The 19,309-nt window shown below is 38.5% G+C and overlaps 1 protein-coding gene across 21 annotated transcripts in view; it reads left to right on the plus strand.

The window, feature by feature from the left end:
- Sgip1 (SH3GL interacting endocytic adaptor 1) overlaps positions 1-19,309 on the plus strand; it is a 283,674-nt gene that overhangs the window by 224,770 nt on the left and 39,595 nt on the right. For 11 of the 21 annotated variants that reach the window (XM_045149379.1, XM_045149373.1, XM_045149371.1 and 8 more), the window contains 4 exons: positions 3,969-4,096; positions 4,961-5,087; positions 10,092-10,157; positions 11,054-11,113. In XM_045149379.1, coding sequence (XP_045005314.1) covers positions 3,969-4,096; positions 4,961-5,087; positions 10,092-10,157; positions 11,054-11,113 — 381 coding nt within the window. The remainder of the gene's footprint in view (positions 1-3,968; positions 4,097-4,960; positions 5,088-10,091; positions 10,158-11,053; positions 11,114-19,309) is intronic. The other 10 variants (XM_045149377.1, XM_045149382.1, XM_045149386.1 and 7 more) reach the window with 2 other exon arrangements.

A 19,309-nucleotide genomic window follows, 5' to 3' on the forward strand; every position in this document is an offset into this window, starting at 1 on the left:
AGTGGAACTTGAAGACTATAAATCAATAAAACTTTGCACATTTTCTCAATGATTAAATCCCAGTTTATTTGCTTCTTAGTCTTGTATTGATGGAACATATACAAACTGCCCAAAATATAAACTTAGGATTTCAACAGGACATAATGTCATTTGAAAGACAAGCAGTTCTTCTCATGGTCATTTTTGCAATACTTAGCCAACATGTCTTGACTTCTCAACTGTTAAACCACACGCATTACACACTGGACCTGGGTACTGACTGCTGCTGCCAAGCATATACAGCACTCAGCCTTGTGACACAAAAGTGACCTGCTACTGAAAACATCTGCGAGTTAAGGGTTTTCCCCAAGGACTTTACCTTTCTTGAGCCATATGTTTTAAGTACATAGTTTAGACAGAACATGACTTTACTGAAATGCAGATACTTGTTCTTGGCAGAAGCTATCCCTTCTCCTGTGTGTACTGTGTGCTAGAGGTAGGAGCAAAAGAGTTTTGCTGGTCTGTAGCAAGTTTGGAAGCCAGGAAAAGAAAGGAATCAATCAAAGAGAGAAGGTTCAGAGCACCATGTTCTAACTCAGGAAACTAACAGTATTAAGGTATTTTACAGAGAGAGAAAGAGAATTTGAGCTTCCCAAGGTTGAATTAAGCCAACATTTTTCCTAACTATGAATATGTGGGCAGTGGTGTACTAGCTTCATAGTTCAAGGAAACTAAAGTTCAACATGGTGACTTGGCCCTGTTCACAAAGCTAATAAGTAGCTGAGTCTGGATCTGATTCCAAGTCTGTCAAATTCTATAGCCTCTTCCCCACAGCTGCCTCTACTGCTCCCAACCCCAACTCCATAGGAAGAGAGAGAAACCATACACACATGGTTTTCAGAGGCCACCAAAGAAGGTAAGATGGAACAACAAGTAGATCAAGATTATGTCAAGGGTTGCCAAATTTGTTAGCTCCCAAAACTCATATGTGATTATTAAACCTTAAACAATGTGTTGTCTAATTTGAACAGAAAATGAAAGTATTAAAATCAGAAGAGCTAAAGAGATGACTTAGCAGTTAAGGCACTTGTCTACAAAGCCTAAGGACCATTTTGACTCTCCAGGTCCCACGTAAGCCAGATGCACAAGATGACACAAGCATGCAAGGTTGCATATACACACAAGGTGACACATTCTTTTGGAGTTTGATTGCAGTGGCTGGAGGCTCTGGTGTACCAATTTTCTTTCACTCTCTCTCATAAAGTAATAACAAAAAATTCAGAGAGAAGACAGATGCACAAATATCCTATTGCATTCATAAAACATGAAACATTTGAGTAATCTCACAAAAGTATGTGTAGAGTTCATTGGGTGTACAATAACAATCCATCCCTGCACATCTCTGGCTGAACCTTGAGGTCCTGTCAAGCAGGGTTTATTTAAGTAATTCATCCTCCTTCTTATACTCTCTCATACTATCTTTCTGTCTGAGCAACAAATCATTCCATCACTTCAGGAAAGAAAAAGTGACTTATAGCATGTCTATAAAAGAAAATAACTGTCAATTAACATTCAAAATTTTCTACTTTTAGTTATATTGAAAGACAGTTTTCCCATTTTAATTTTTACTATATTTATCGTCAATCTCCATTGCTTTCTGTTTGTGTAGTTAAACACCTTCATAAGTACTTTCAGTTTTGATTGTTATATGTGCCTTGTAAGATAGAACATTTTCTAACTTCATGAGACCCAGAGGCAGAGGCTCAGGAAGGTAAAGATTACTGTCATAGCTGAGAAAAGGCAGGCAGGGGAAGACCTCACACTATCAGCCTTTCCACCCAGGTCACACAGCACTGGTGACAGCCCTAAGCACATGCATTACTGCAAAGGGGTTTTAAATTTCTCTGCAGAGCACATAGGAAAATGTCAGAAATTGTCATTTTTCTGAGCTGGATTGAAATTAGTTCTGAGGAGTAGAGCCTTAGCACATATTTAGACCATCTCTATAACAAGGCTGAATAGAACATCCTTGCCCATGACTCCCCGAAGAAGTTCCATGAAGCTTCCTGGAGAAGCTCCCACTGGGCTGGGAGTGGTGGCACACACCTTTAATCCCAGCACTTAGAAGCCAGACAGTTAAAATGCCTACCTACCAAGTTTACTACCACAAGGATCAAGTCATACATGACAAGTGCTAGCACAGATCCTGACCCAATAAAATAAGAGCATAGTAAAGGAAAACAAGAGAATATAGTAGGTTTTAGTGTTGAAGTGGAGAGGAGGTGAAGTATGGCACACTTTTGAGGTAGAAACAGTGGAGATACACTGAGGACTTTAGACTGCTTAAAAATCAGAAGTGCTAGACGTGGTGGTACACGCCTTTAATCCCAGACCTCAGGAGGCACAGGTAAGAGGATCACTGTGAGTTTGAGGCCAGCCTGGAATTACAGAGTGAGTTCCAGGTCAGCATGAGCTAGAGTGAGACCCCACCTTGAAAAAAACAAAAAGAACAAACAATCAAGAAGCATGGGTCACCCCAGAAACTTTCCCAAGAGATGAACAGATTCTGAGATGATGGATTTGGCAACTCAACTTTAAAGCTCTTTGAGCATCTCAGAGTCTTGACTGAGATGCTGGTCTAGGACTCCAGGGAGCTCAGTTTGGAGGTGTGTGGTGATGCAGTGTGTGGTAAGGGAAGGAGCTGGTGGGATGAGACATAGAAAGGAAAGGCAGGATGGATATTTTTCTGAGGCAGGATTTCTTAGACTTTTCCTGAGATAATTTGGTAACCTGTTAATTCTAACCAAGGTGACACAATTTCTGAACAAGAACTGTCTAAACATTCATTTAACCTCCTAAGTTTTTTTTTTTTTTTGTCATGTAGTTCTCCTTGCATCCCGGACATATGACCGAAGATAGATCCCTGCGTACTAAGATGCTGGTGTGCTGAGTGGTGTGCATGGCAGCTTCTGTGTGTCCTCTGTGCTTCATATGCTTGTCATGGACAACCAAAAAATGTAAATCCAAGATGCTTTCCCACAATCACTGCAAAAACCATCATAAGCAAACTCTACATTGACAGATCTCTAAGAGGTGCCTTCAGAAATTAAGCCTACTCAATTTGGTATATATCTTCTAAAATTCAACTCACAAAGGACTCATGCATCATCTCCTGTACTTTCTAATTTTGTCCTTTGCTTATGTTAAGTGTTTGGGACATTAATAAAGTTAGAACTTGGTTTTTTGACATGAAATTAAAAGCATAATTCTCTTAGCCATGATAACAAAGAGAGAGAGAGAAATTTAAAGTGGAAAACCATCCTCTTTCAATTATTTTTAATTGTATATATTTTTAAGTTTTTATTTTTATTTACTTATTTATTTATTTATTTTGGCAGAGAGAGAGAATTGGCACTCCAGGGCTTTCAGCCATGGCAAACACACTCCAGATGCATGTGCCACCTTGCACATTTGGCTTAAATGGGTCCTGAGGAATCGAATCTGGGTGATTTAGCTTTGCAGAAAAAATGCCTTAACCATTAAGCTATCTCTCCAGTCCCTCCTTCAAGTTTTAACCAGAATTTTCAACTGAGCGTAGAAAATTTCAACTGGGCATAGTAAATTCTGAATGTAAACAAAATGCAAGAAAATATATGAATTAGTGTGTATGTGATCATATGGAACCTCACCTACCACACAAACAAGGTCATAAGAAATTATCTTCTGTCACAGAAGAGTAGTAAAAGGATTTACCTTTCACTGGATGTCACATGACAACAAAAGGTAATAAGCTTCAGCTTCTGCCATCAACCATAGTTCAACTGAATGATTTTTTTCTTTATTATAAAGAAAAAAGAAAAAAATGTGTGCTATAGTGTTTACTAAAATTACTGCCAGGAAAGAAGTGTCTATGACCGCCATTGTACTGTAGTGGCATCATTCTGACCCCCTGTGTTCCAAACTGTTTCTAATACCAGCCTGTTTTCCAGGTACATCATCTCCTGCCCGGCCAGCCACTCCCATAATTCCTTGCAGCAGTACCACTCCACCTCCACCTCCTCCTCGGCCTCCTTCCCGGCCAAAGCTACCTCCAATAAAGCCTGGAGTCGGAGATATGGTATGTTTCCTTCTGGCTCAAAAACTATTGGTGAGCAAAAGAAGTAACCTCAGAATGTCCCAGCACAGCGCTTCTGAAGTTGACACCTGACAGTTGCCATCTGAAAGAAAGTGTCTGAAGTAGGGGTGTACCTTTCCACCTTCCTCAGATCTCTACAAGCCTAAGTCAGGATCTAAATGACAGGGGTCGGGCACTTGGCCTTCAGTTCTGTTTCAGGGCTTGCAGGCAAATGTAGTTAGTAATGTTTCGTTATGCTAGACCCTTTAGAAAGAGGTGCTTCCTCTTGGAATATTTGTTTTGATTATTGGAAAACAAATGCTAACTTTTGACCCTTGAGAACAAAAAGGCTGTCAGCAGTAGGCTTATAATGTAAATATAGAGGAGATTTTGTCTCATTGAATGTGTTTCAGAGGTTTCTTGCATTGTGTTCTAAGGAGGGTAGAAATATTCTGAAAAATTAAGAAATTGTGGCAGAAGTAAGTTTCTTTGGCATCTGCATACCAGAGTCACATACTGATGGCATCTGTCATGCCTGGCTTGGCTAGCACAGTCCCCTATTTTGTCCTGAAACCTCTTTAGGTAGGCATGGGTTCTATGGTACCACCTGCTTTGAAGGCGTGTAAGACAGACCTCTGCTTCCCCAAGGCAGATGTGCCCACTGAGCTTAGCGTGCTGTGGCTCATGGCTCATCCAGCCTCACTGTGCCAGCTTGGTACAGGTAGGGTCCAGTTCAAAGGGGAAAGAGTGCCATGGCTACACTTTTAAGAACCTGAGTTTTCATATGCAGGGTAAGAGGCACTGAACATACAGAACCAGTGTTCTTGGCTGTGTGTCTAATGTTTATCTCTTTTCTTCTCCCTACAGTCCAGACCTTTTAGTCCACCCATACATTCTTCCAGCCCTCCTCCAATAGCACCCCTAGCCCGGGCTGAAAGCACTTCTTCAATATCGTCCACCAATTCCTTGAGCGCAGCCACCACTCCTACAGTTGGTAAAAAAAGCATTTCTCTTATCATCTGTGTTTTTGTTTGTTTGCTTTGGTTTTTCAAGGTAGGGTCTCACTTCAGCCCAGGCTGACCTGGAATTCACTATGTAGTCTCAGCGTGGCCTCAAACTCACAGCAATCCTCCTACCTCTGCCTCCTGAGTGCTGGGATTAAAGGCCTATTGCCCCAGGCCCTATTTCTGGTCAGGGTTGTTTTGCTGTTTTTGCTGCTGTCACCTGACTTCTTTTGAAAGCACTTTCTTGGAAAAGGAGTTCAAGCTATGAGCAAATAAATAAACAAATAAAAAGAATCTGAACAATGAAAACACACAGGAATTTTCTTATGCTATTCCATGCAAAGCTCTTCACAGTCATCGAAGAAAGTCCTATAATTTATATGTTTCATAAAATAAAAATAGCCTCCTTTGAGGGAAAATGTTGACATCCCAACTGTGTACCACATCAGAAATCACAGAATGTAAAACTTTTATTTTCCTGAAACTTTCATTACTTCATTTTTGGTTGTCTTAAGGTTAACATACATTACAAACATTATGAGACTTGAAGAATTTTTTTGATGGTTTTTTCTAATGCTTTTCAGTGATTTGTGATCAATTAGCTTAGGAAAAAAATAAATCAAGTCATGGCTGACATTTTCAGACAGTGCCTCCATGTCCTGTGACTAAAGTAAAGAGAATGACTGCTCAGCAAGATAGTTTCCCGGTCTAATTGCTTCCTTCTGTCTGGAGCACCCCTCTTCCCAAGGCTGGTATCTTTCTCACCTTCCATTCTCCTTCAGTGCACGGGTCTGACCAGGAGCTTTCCCATCCTACTCTCCCCAGGTGACCTTCCTCCATGTTGTCTTCTTTATTGTCTGAATGGCCCCCCAAAACTCCTTCCATGTTACTGAATTGTTTGGGAGAATCATTAACCAAAACTGAATAAATTCCTGCCACTACTGGCGAAAAAATCCACTGCAGATTATCCAAGTGAGAAGTAGCTTAGTCTGAAACATTTCTGGAGAAGAACTTCTGTTTTCCAGAAAAATAAGTGAAGGTGTGCCTTTAAGGACCACAAAGGGAATTTCAACCATATCACATAATCTATTACTTTAAACTAGACCAACCCCATCCCCACCAGCCCAGCCACCAAAAAAAAAAAACTTCATGACAATATAGCCAGTTAATAAATCTAACGTGATTATTGTTGTTGAGGCAATCTCAGGCAACCTAGACTCATGTGATTACTCTTTAACAGACACATTCTAAACATTACTTCTGTAGCGACTTTGTTTGTATCCATGAAGACAGTGTGAGGCTTCCTGCCTTTCAGTGTTTGTTAGCTTATTTCCATCTGCTTGTTTATTTTTTTCATTTTTTCCTAAATTTCTATTTTTAACTCCATTTCTTTAATTTCCTTATTTTCTGCAGCCAAGTCCTGTTCTGTGGTTGGGCTTTCTCAGGATCATACATTTCACCCTCTCCATTTTATCTGCCTTGTTGGCCAGAGAGGAAAGTAAGAGTGAGCTATCACTCATAAAGTGATCTGACAAGACCTCAGATGGACCATCCAGCCTGTTCTTCCAAATCACTCTGATTCACAGAGAAAATCTTACATCCAGGGAATTTGAACAGTGTCCATGTGTTGAACAATGTATTTCTTTGATTGTATCTGTATGTGTTCTTCCAAGCCACAGAGGGCTGAAGATAGATACTAAATAAGAGGTTGTCCCATATTGCTTCATTGCTCAGAAGATACTGATTTGCTCTGCTTGGTTCTGTTGTTTTTATTTGGTTTCATCTGCTCAATGAATTCCTCATCCTCCATTCTTTGTTCCTCTCTTCTGAGAGTCACCTTGATAGTCACTTTTCTCTAAAATAAGTATGGGGAGCGGGCGTGGTAGCACACACCTTTAATCCCAGTACTTGGGAGACAAGAGGCTCACTGTGTGTTCAAGGCCACACTGAGAATACAGAGTGAATTCCAGGTCAGCCTGTGCTAGGGTGAGACCCAAACTTGAAAAACAAAAATAAATAAATATAATAAAATATCCATAGGGTTAACCCACAATGTCTTGTATATTACTGTTCGTTTTTTCCAGAGTATCTGCTTTGCATGAAATGTCAACTTCCCATAGGTAAATGGCTTGAGGGAGGTTGAAATTTCTAGTAGCAAGCTCCTTGAAATTGATGAAATCAGCAGAGCTCGCTTCCCACCACAATGCTTTTCTCATATTGCCTGTGTCATTTGATCTGTAGTTGGAACAACTTTATATAAACCAATGAAACAAGTTTAAATTAGTTTAAGAGCTAAATATTTGAAAGTAAGCCTAAGAATGTGTGGTGGTCCACCCGTATATAATCCTAGCACTTAAAAGGCTGAAGTCCATGCCCATCCTGGGCTTATCTTTTCTTTTCTTTTCTTTTTCTCTCCCTTCCCTTCTCCTCCCTTCCTTCCTTCCACATGCATCCCTCTTTTCCTCTCTCTTTCTCTTTCTCTCTCTCTCTCTCTCTCTGTCTCTCTCTCTCTCTCTCTCTCTCTCTCTCTCTCTCTCTCTCTCACACACACACACACACACACACACACACACACACACATACAGTCTGCATAATAATTATTGGAAAAAATGGAATGCTTCCATAGCTACAAAATTTGTAAGGGCTTTGATTGTGAACTAGTAAATCAGATGACACATGAGAAAACTGAACTTTCTGTGTGTTATCACCCTCTTATAATGAAGTGTTCTTACAAAAGTGTATTTTATCAAATCTAAGTCAATGTAAAAAAAAAAAATAGAACAAGCCTTTAGTCCCAGCATTCAAAAGACTGAGGTAGGAAGATTACCATGAGATTGAGGCCAACCTGGGCTACATAGTGAGTTCCATGTCAGCCTGGGCTAGAGAGAGGCCCTACATTGGAAAAAACACGCACCACTATTTTACATGTAACAAAGAAAGAAAAATCTGACAAATGAGCCAAGATGTGATGCTTTCTTTACACTGACTATATCAGACAGCTTAAAGTGTGAAAGAATGCACATCTACAATCATTTATATATGGTGACTCATATTGTATTAGATAAGCCCATAATTTGGGGGGAAATTATTAATATTAGTGGGGATAGAGAAAAAATTTAAATTTATTTTAAGATACACATAAGAGAGAATAGTAAAGATAATACAGTTATCTCTATCTCTACTTGTAAATATCCATTTTTTATTGCTTGAGTCTTTTCTATGACTCAGTAGTTTTGGTTTACATTTCTTTATTTAGATATTTGTAAAATTTTTCTTAGGATACCACTGTGAAAGAAAGAAAGGCAATTTTTTCCTCTCCTGTTAATTATATTACTTCACTGGTAATTATGCATTTTAAAATGTATTTTTATCATCTCCAGAATCTGTAACAAATGAAGTTATTGTTTATAAGTAGCAAAGAAGTGTCAAATGGATTCTGATGCTTCCTTTAGTACATACCTTTGAGCAAAAGTGACTTGCATTCAGTAAGCCAAGTGTGGTGGTACATACCTTTAACCCCAGCAGAGCTAGGAGGATTGGTATGAGTTTGAAGCCACCCTGAGACTACATAGTGAATTCCAGGTCAGCCTGGGCCAGAACAAGACCCTACCTCGAAAAGCCAATATATGTATATATGTGTATAACATATATAACATATATATATATATACACACACACATATATATATACACACACATACATACACACATATGTATATATATACATACACATATGTATATGTATATATATGTGTGTATATGTGTGTGTATATATATATACATACATATATATATATATTCACCAATGTGAGTAGCAATTCAAATTATATGCTTTCTGAAAATATATTAGTACCAGTTATTTTACACAAAAATTAAACATTCTGTTTTGTTTAAAACACCTGCTTCTGGTACTCCCATATATATTATAGAATGACAGTAACTTGTTCTAGACAACAAGGAAATTCCAAATATAATCAAGACTGAAGACTCATAATTTTCTAGAACCTAAAGCATTAGCTTCTTTAAAAAACAGTTGCCCTGTCATAGTCTTTAAGTCTTGACACAACCTATCAGAATGCTTTACAGAAATATTGTTGTTTATAGAATATTTCTTCTACCTTCATTCATGCCTTAGGATAGGTGCTTCATTACTGGTTCTGTTCAACCTTTAAGTTAAGGATGCAGTAATACCTTTAAGACCTGTGATTTTTCTTAAATCACATAAGTAAAAAAACTAATTCATTGCATTTATTATTTGGTGAGAAGGGGGAAAATATGTAATGAGCTGAAGTAGCTGAGGTCCAGCACATCGGCTCATAATGTGACCATTGTACAAAGTCATTTATCCACAGCTGGATACTGTGAGCAAAGATGGGATTATGTTATGCTATTCAAAATTCAAGCCCATAACTATCAAAGACGGGTGCAAAGTGGTAGGGGACTCTAATGCAAGGCACATTGATTCTGGATACTGATGAGGCAATGCAAAACTTTGGATTCATACTGCTACTTTTTTTATGGTCAGGTTAAACACTAAGTTCGTTTTGCCTGGTGGTGGGGGCACATGGAATACACACCCTGGCTGATCCTGTTTAGCTGTCAGAGGTCAGAGGTTAGGACAGAGTGGAGTTCTTGTTGATGGACATATGCCTGGCATTGGGGTGAAATACAGTTGCATAAGTCAAGTATAGATAACAGTGCCTTTCATGGCTGCATGAGAAGGTAGAGAATAAAGCTCTTCCTAGAGCTGACTTCCACCAGATTCACAGTGCTACACCCTGCCATTTTTAAGATTTGATTTCTCTTCATAGAATCATCTCAAATGAGCACATCAACTTCTATATCTTATTGGCCATCCCAGCACCTTACATTCCTTCCTTTTTCCATGAAAAACATTCTTTTTGTGTTTCAGTCAGTAAAGTGTGCTGCTCAGTTTCATTTGGAATTTGTATTGTGTTTTTGTTTTCCATTCGTTTATGTTTCTTTGGTTTGTAGTGTCAGAAGATGATGTTTTTTATGACAAACTGCCCTCGTTTGAAAGGCGCTGTGACACTCCTGCAGGTATGGTGCTAGTTGAGCAATCTCTAGACCTCTAAGATTTTAAAAATCCAAGCCATTTTCCATGTGAATGCTAGACACTTCATGGACATGCTCCTCACCTCATGAGTGTTCAGTGCCTCTAGATGCACCCTGTATGATACTGTTCATCACAGAACTCATGCCACTGAAACCAAGTTGGCACATATAAAAGCAGCAGGATGCATGATTGTTTCTCAGTGGAAAGGTCCTAAATAGGTGGAATACCATTGCTGTGTGAATTTTCAAGGGAAGGAGTAATTTAACTGCTTAGAAATAAATATGTTAGCTGTTTACTTATTAATGGGGAACCATTGGTAATCTATATTTTCTTTGGTACAGAGGTAAAGGGTGTTTTGTGACTGGATGCTTAAGGTAATTCCAGCGGAGGGAGTGGAAGATCTTTGACATCTTCTGTGAACTTCAAATTAATATGCAATTCTCTTGTCACTTCAAAGCTAAGCTAATGTTTCATGTGACCCATAACACCTAATTTATCTTTTTGGAAACATGGAAGGGGGTAACACTGAAGATGAAATGTATACAGCAATTGTTGGATGATAGTTTACCCAAATTAGTGCAATTAAAATACACTGACAACGCTGCATAGCCAGGAAGACTTCATATCCATGCATACAAGCACAGAGTTAAGCTCCCTACAAGCCCCTTAGGCTCCATAGCTTTGCTTTGGCTTCCTGTTTCCTCAACTAAAACAAAACAGCTTAGATTGCCAGCCTTCCCTTTCTCCTGCACGCTAATGGCATGCAGTGCCTCTTCCCTTTCCCTAGTGAGATGAATGACCTGCTCTGTAACTCATACTGTGTCCTTCTCTCTCCCTCTCCTTAACCCTTCCCATCCCGCTTCAACTCCTGGCCATACAGAAAATGAACAACCTTCCCTCGTTTGGTTTGACAGAGGAAAGTTTTATTTGACTTTTGAAGGTAAGTAGTACATAGCATACCAGATTCTAATTTATAGTCCCCCCTTGTCTTTTTCCCCCCATTTAAAAATCCCAGTTTTCTTTTAAAAGTTCTGGTCTCACTTTCTACATAAAAATGCTATGGCTACTTAGAAAATATTCAACACTAAAGAATATATTTCATAAATTTGATTTGTGTGTGATTTTCAATTTTTATATTGAACAAATTAAAGATGATTTTAAGTTAATATTAGTTAATTATGGCCAATCAAAATGAAGCATAACTTTTTTGGCCAAGGAACTTAACTCTGTCAACCTGGGCTCTGTCCTTACTCTTTTGCAAGCGTAGTGCAGTGTAGTAAACATGAGAACATTCTGGGTTGGTATTAGCATTTAACCTCAGTTTAAAAATTGATATCCCAGATACACCATGGTTTTTGTGATCTGTAAATGTGTAAATGTATTCTCATGAAAAGTAATGCTGCATACATGACCAGAACACAAGGTGAAAGAGGAGCTTTCTAGCAGGTTCATTCTGTGTCTCCTGAAAGTACAACTGAAATGACTGCAGTAAAATGGACAACTGTTGTTGGGGTTGTCATTTTAGAAGATAAAGGAAACATGCATAACTATAATTGTCAAACTTCTAACTTTAATGTTGATCATTTCTTATGTCTTCCATTAGCATTCTTCTTTTTTACATTTAACTTCTAAATCATCTTAACAGAATGAACATTTGACTAAGTGAAACACTTAAACTAATGGTGGGAAAAAATAAGTTATTAAACTTAATTAATGGATATGTATATATCCATTAATTAACTTTATGTACATATATATATATATATGTATGTATATGTATATGTTTCTGCTTTCTTCAATTTTAAATAGTTAATTTATCCTAGGGTTAAAAGTTGGTAAAAAAAAATATTCTTTAAAATTGAATCTCAATGAACTTTGTGACAACAGGAATTTTCCTAATTTGGATGTGTTTTAATGCAATTTAAAAATAAGAATCTGTGAAATATACAGTTTGCATGGTTGTGGATGTTTTTGCTCAACAATCAGTTTTCTTTACAAGAGAGCCCTAGAGATGGAAGCCCAGCTCAGAGTAGTTTGCATAGCTGCAGGAAAGATGATCTGTTTTCAAACCTTCCAATTATCCTAATGTATTTTTCTGGATAGAGGCTGGGGGTTTTCATGGAAAGAGCTTTCTACGTGCCTTCATTACCTTAAGTCATTAAGTCTATAATAAGCAAAATGCAAAATCCACAAATGTATGACCTCCTAACCTTCCTCTTGGAATTGGCTGCAAGAAAAGTGTCAGGTGAGACTGGTGTGACTCACTGCAATCACAGTACTTGAAAGCCTGAGGCAGTGGAGGCCAGGAAGGATTCCTGGTGAGTTCCAGGCTGCAATGAACCTGCAACTATGGCTGAATGTGTTAGTACTCCTGAAGCACAAGGAACATGGCACATGCGTGCCCAGACCCTTCTTCCTGCTTTACCTAACCAATTGCAAAATCTGTGCTTCACCATTTCTTAACCAGGTATTTAAGTAATGTAACAAAGCAGTCTCAAATGATTGTCTAGACTCCCAAATGCCCACTCAGACCGCCTCCCTTTGGGTTGCCATTAATTGTGTTTGGGTCCTGTGATAGCAGGCGGCTCATCCACTGCTATTATAGGCTGAGTCTCTTTACAGTGACTTTTGGTTAAGGTCCAAATCTGAAAACACTTTTGGTTGCTTGTTTTCAAAGTATGTATTATCAAAACTGTATTTTGTAAATGTGTGGAATAACATCATTTTATGAAAATGCAAATTTTTAAGCATCTAAATTTAAGTCAAGAAAAGTAAAGCAAGGAAGTTTAAAAAGAAGTTAACTGAAATTTTCAGTACTATATACCGTCACCTTAGACTTTGTTGAATATGAGAAATATAAATGAGGCTTCCAGGGCCACATGAGCATTATATCATGTGTTTACCTCACCAAGAAATGCTTCCAAAGAAAGACATGCATTAAAATATACTTCAGGGGAAACCCAGGAGGAACTAAACCTGTCACCTCATCACCTGGACACAAGTGGCAGCTTGAACAATGGAGGTTTGTTGTTATACATGTAGATTATCTCAGGTGTTTTCAGCTAGTGAAAAACTCATTTCTACTATCAAAATGAAAATGACACAAAAATGGCCACATTTTTAAATGCCTAGAGAATGTTACCCTATCTCAATTTATACACGAAAAAACATGATTATTCAACATTTTCTGTTGAATAGCATTTTTTTTTCTTTTTGTGTTTGTGTGTGTATGTGTGTTTGTGTGTGTGTTTGTATCAACCCAAATTCAGGTGTTCACACAAGCACTTTATTGACTGATATGCTTAAATAGCATTTCCAATTCCAATGTATCCTATTAAATAACATTTCTAGTAAATTCTCTAGTGCATCACTCAAATTTATCTGTTTGTTTTTACTAATTATCATTACCCTTAATGCTTCAAAACATACAAGAGAAAGTAAGATTCCTATGTCAAAACTCTTCACCTGTTCTAAATAGTTCTTCAGTTATTATTTCTTGACTTCTGAATAATGTTTATAGATGTTTAAAATCTTAGGCTTGAGCTGGAGAGATGGCTCCATGGTTAAAAACACTACTTGCAAAGCCTACTAGCCCTAGTTCAATTCCCCAGCACCCATATAAAGCTGGCCTCTAACTTTGTTTGCAGTGAGAAGAGACCCTTACACTTGCATATGCACACACTTATGTATGCATACACATGTTTATGCATGTGTACACATACACACACACAAATAAATTAATTATAAAACAACAATCACAACAACAAAAAAGACTTAAGCTGTCTTAATAATTGTTTGGCCTTAACAGTAATGAAAATGCTATCATCACTCAGACCAGCTAATCAATTAGTTTATTTAGAAGTAACATGAAGTCCTCATACTTCCAGACTTTATTAAACAAAGGAAATAGAAAGCCTTAGGCCATGGTTCTAAATCAGAGTCCCAAAGCTTTAAAAATCTTTTCTTCATAAACAGTTTCAGTGAATCTTAATCTATTTTAAGTAACTTTTTTAGGTTAAATAAAAGGATAGCCACTTGAAGCCAAGTGTCTATCTCAAGTAGAAAGGAAAGATATTTCCATGAGAAACCTGTGTGCCTACTAGACATTTGAAAAATTCTATACAGCCTTTGAACATCAAGATGTTTCCATAAACATGTTGTCCTTTTTCTTATTTAGCATTTTTGACTATAAAATCATCTTGAATGTGGTAAAAAAAATAAATAATAACTTGCTACCATAAGTTCCTGAGTGTCCTTGTATCACATGCCACCTTGAACGCCTCTTGCCTCTGCCACTCTTTTCTGTAGGCTCCTGTATGATATTCCTTTCTCCCACCATTCTGAAGGTTTCCATTGCTAGCCCTTCATAAATGTTCAGTCTGTCTCTGAACTTACCCAGTCACTTCCTGGCTGAATCCGTCTCTCTCCAAGGACCAAGAATTCCCTCCATGAAACATTGATCAGTCTTCTGAGGTGGTCCTAGAACTGAGAGGCAAGATTTAAACCCTCATCACTCCTGCTGCCACTTTGGAAGCCTCCTGGACAGGAGTCATCATTCACCCGTTGTATTTCTCATCGTTATTGTCAACTGACCTCAAAGCCTCCCTGTACATTTAACTATAGGCTGGAAGTGCTGGCAGCTTCCTTTCTACCCTTTGCTCTACCTCCATAGCAGCATCCTTGACAGGTTCTGTGTGGATAATCTATCAAACACATCAGCTCCAGGGCCTCATGGCCTCTTCAGCCCCAGCAGACACTTCCTCCACTCTACTCAATAATTCAGCACCTTGAGAATGATTTCTACTGGCAAATATTATTTTAGTATTTCATAACTAAACCTTGCCCCCCTTCTTGTCTATCAGGGACCATGTTAAAACATGATCTTTTTACTTGAAAGTTAAAAATAAGGGATTAAATAAATAACATACATAGTATGGAAAAGATAATGAGTTCTATATGAAAAACAAACTAGGGAAGTAGACTGGAGCATATTGGGAAAACTGAAGAAATAAGATAGTGAATAATAGTAACTGTTATCTGATCACTTGCCATATGTAAAGCACTTTCTATTTATGTTCTCAATTTGCCTGTATAGCTAGCTCACTGTTGAAAAAGTGAAGTTCAAATAAAAGTAACTTTAGAGTCACATGCTACTCCCTCTGCCTATTCATGTACAATCTCATCTGTATAGCACAGGATCTCCCCTCATTTCTAAGCTCCCAGCTCTCTAGTTCTCAGATACCAAAGCTTGTCTTTGAACTCAATGAAGCCCCCCTTCTTCTGTCCTTCCCACACCCAGGCCTCCTTTCAGGCTCTTTTCTCTATCCTGACTGGACCCCCAAGAGGGAAGTTATGTCTCTAGAAAGATCTTGATCATCTATGCACTAGAAGCCATTTTTTTGTCTCTAGAATTATCTTTATAAATGGCATTCTAAACAGCTCATCAGTTCATCAATTATAGAATGCTCACCTTTTTTTTTAATTTTATTTATTTATTTATTTATTTGAGAGCAACAGATAGAGGGAGAAAGAGGCACAGAGAAAGACAGAGAGAGAATGGGCACACCAGGGCCTCCAGCCACTGCAAAGGAACTCAAGATGCATGCGCCCCCCCCCCCTTGTGCATCTAGCTAACGTGGGTCCTGGGGAATCGAGCCTTGAACCGGGGTCCTTAGACTTCACAGGCAAGCGCTTAACCACTGAGCCATCTCTCCAGCCCAATACTCACCTTTTTTGATGGTACTGGGGATTGAACCTACAACCTCACACATGCTAGTCAAGCTATCACTGAGTTCTACCTCCAGCCCTACTCACCTTTCTTTATACTGCAATAGTAAAATCATGTAAGAGGTAAACAGCACATCACAAGGTTGCTAATTCATTCACTTGAGAGTCACTAAAGACAGGGAAATTGGAAATGTGACCAGTTTTGCTAAACAGCTTTGCTAAATCCACAGTATTCTACAGATGGGAGATGTCCACTAATTATACCAACCCCACATAAGTTTCTTTACAGTCAATAGCACATTATGAGTCCCCACTCTGTAAAACTCATAGCATTAAGTAAAATCAGGTTGGGAAAACAATGCAGAAATGTAAGAGGCAGTAATATAAGTCAGTCTTTATTAAAAATAATGTAGTTGCTGGGCTGGAGAGATGGCTTAGTGGTTAAGTTCTTGCCTGTGAAGCCTAAGGACTCTGGTTCGAGGCTCGGTTCCCCAGGTCCCACGTTAGCCAGATGCATAAGGGGGCGCACGCGTCTGGAGTTCGTTTGCAGAGGCTGGAAGCCCTGGTGCGCCCATTCTCTCTCTCTCCCTCTCTCTGTCTTTTTCGCTGTGTCTGTCGCTCTCAAATAAATAAATAAATAATTAAAAAATAATGTAGTTGGGCTGGAGGGATGGCTTAGTGGTTAAGGTATTTGCCTGCATAGCCAAAGGACCTAGGTTCAATTCCCCAGTCCCACATTAGCCAGATGCACAAGTGGGCGCACACATCTGAAGTTCATTTGTAGTGGCTGTCATGCCCATTCTCTCTCTCCCTCTCTGTTTCTCTTTCTCTCCCTTTCTCTGTCACATAAATAAATAAAAATTAGATATTTGTTAAAAATAGTGTAGTTATGTGCCCTCTCCATTTTCATATTTTGTGTGTTGACTATGATATACATATGATACAAAAGGTACAGCCCTTTTTATTAAAATAATGGGAGATCACACAAAGGATTCTTTTCTTTTAAAAAAGGCTAAACCTATTAAAAAGATTAAAGTAGAATTGAAATCTCAAAATGTGCTACAAGGGATATGTGCTGAAGATTTCAGTAGCCATACTTCATAGTTAAATAGTTGCCTGGCTTTGACAACCCCTCAGTCTAACCAACTCATAGCTACTTCACTTTGTCTCTTGCTCTTTGAAGCTATTGCCCATCTCACTCAAGATCAATAAAACACTGGCATGCTAACAACAGAATAGTCAGCCAACCTAATATCTAAGCCAAATTGTGTGACCTGAGTTTCCAGGAAGGACATGAATGTACTGAACTAATGTGAGAATTCTATCCAATTGAATATTAGAGGAGAGGGTGTCTTTTGTACCAAGCATACTGCCATAAAGGAGTGCCTAGTGCAAGTGTCCTGTTATTTAAGTTTAGTGTATCTGGGTATTGCTATCTTTGCCAGTAATGATAGTACAATATTTCACTGATGACCCCTTAAAATGGTTCATATTCTAAGCTAATCACTCCATACCCACAGCCCATGTAGTTCATACAACCAAATAAAGGGGAACTACTGCATTTTTTAAAATGTTTTAATAAATTTGAAAAGTTTATACATGTATATAATATATTGGTCACATTCATCCTCCATTACCCTCTCTTATACCCCCTCCTATTAACCTGTCTTTTTTTAAAACCCAGTCAGTTTAATTAAGGTTGCTTGCATAAGCAACCTTAATTTATTTATTATTTATCAGACCATGGGCAACATACTAGTGGCTACACGACTAAAGACAATGCCTTTCTCTCTCCCAGCAACTGTTAACTGCCAGTAAGTCCTCAGAGAGAGATAAGGCCTGAGCCCCTCCCAATTTCATGTTGGAATGTTGATAGGCTCAAACTTGTGCAGGCAACTACAGATGCTGGGAGTTGATGAATGCAGGGCCATGTCATATCTTGAAGGCACTATTTCACAACACTCCTTCTCTCCTCCTCTGGCTCTGATATTCTTTCTGCCTCCTCTATCTGTGATGTTCCATCCCTGAGCCTTGGAATGGATAATGTAGATGTCTCATGTAAGGTTGAGTACATTCCATTCACTTCTTTTCAACACTTTGACCAGTTATGAATCTCTTTATTAACTACTGCAAAAAGAAGTTTCTCTGAGAACAGCACTAATCTATGGACATACAAATAAACACTTGGAAGGCATTTTGATGGGCACAACATGTCCCCAAATGGTCTTACTATTATTTACATTTTAAAGATGAGTAAACAGAGGCTCAGAGAATTTAGGTAACTTTCCCAAAGTAATATAACTAATCAGTGACTAAATCTGTTCATAGGAAGTTATTAAAAGTGATATTGGGCTGGAAAGATGGATTAGCAATTAAGGCATTTGGCTGCCAAGCCAAAGGAGCCAGGTTTGATTCCCCGGGACCCACGTAAGCCAAATGCACAAGGGGCGCATGTGTCTAGTTTATTTGCAGTGGCTAGAGGCCCTGGAGTACCTATTCTCTCTCTACCTGTCTCTCTTCTCTCTATCTCTCTCTCTACTTGAAAATAAATAAATAGAAAGTGATGTTGCTAACCACTACAGCTGAGACTATATTCAAGTTCCAGTTATGAGAGTTTAAGACCTCTGAATGACCCCTTTGTTGTCTCATATTTAAAAAGGAAGGTACAATGCCTCCCTGGCAGGTAATTAGAAAAATCTAACAAACAATTATTTTTTATTTATTAAGTTATAACATGAAAGAGTTTTTATTATTCTGACTTTGAGGTTTCATTCAAACTTAATGAGAAGAATTGAAGAAAGGTGCTATATCCCAGATGCACTTTTTTCTAACTTCTGGTATTTTTCTTCTCTCTAATATGAACTGTTAAGCTCTTGGGTAGTGACTAAGCCAGAATCTTCTTTTCTGTCCATCTGGCTTATTCATGGTGTGTTTTCCTCCTCCAAAACACAAGTTTCTAAAGTACATATTACTCAAAAGAAAATGAACATAATGGAATAGCTATGCCAATGAAGACAGCCTCTGCTTTGTTTAAGATTGAATCCTTTTATACACACACACACACATACACACACACACACACACACACACACACACACACACACACACACACCTGAAAAGAGGAGATGAGTCCTGAATATTCATCACACTTGCCTGGGTGCAGAAGTACATTATAGTGTCTGGCTCTGGGTTCTGGATACAGGGAATTGGAGACAAACTGTTTATTGGGCGAAGACTTTTCTTTTGATGCAAGGAGAAACTTTTGAGATCTGCAGTGAGGAGAGAGAGGACCTAGAAAGTTGAGTCAGGGTGGGAGAGAGAGGCTCCTGAATCATGGGTAAAGTGATAGAGAGGGTTTTAAGGGCTATGGTAAGAGGAGATGCATAACTGCCCTCTAAGGGAAGAGTCC

The sequence above is a fragment of the Jaculus jaculus genome, chromosome 5, assembly GCF_020740685.1.
Source record: "Jaculus jaculus isolate mJacJac1 chromosome 5, mJacJac1.mat.Y.cur, whole genome shotgun sequence".
In the NCBI taxonomy this organism is placed as follows: Eukaryota; Metazoa; Chordata; class Mammalia; order Rodentia; family Dipodidae; genus Jaculus; species Jaculus jaculus.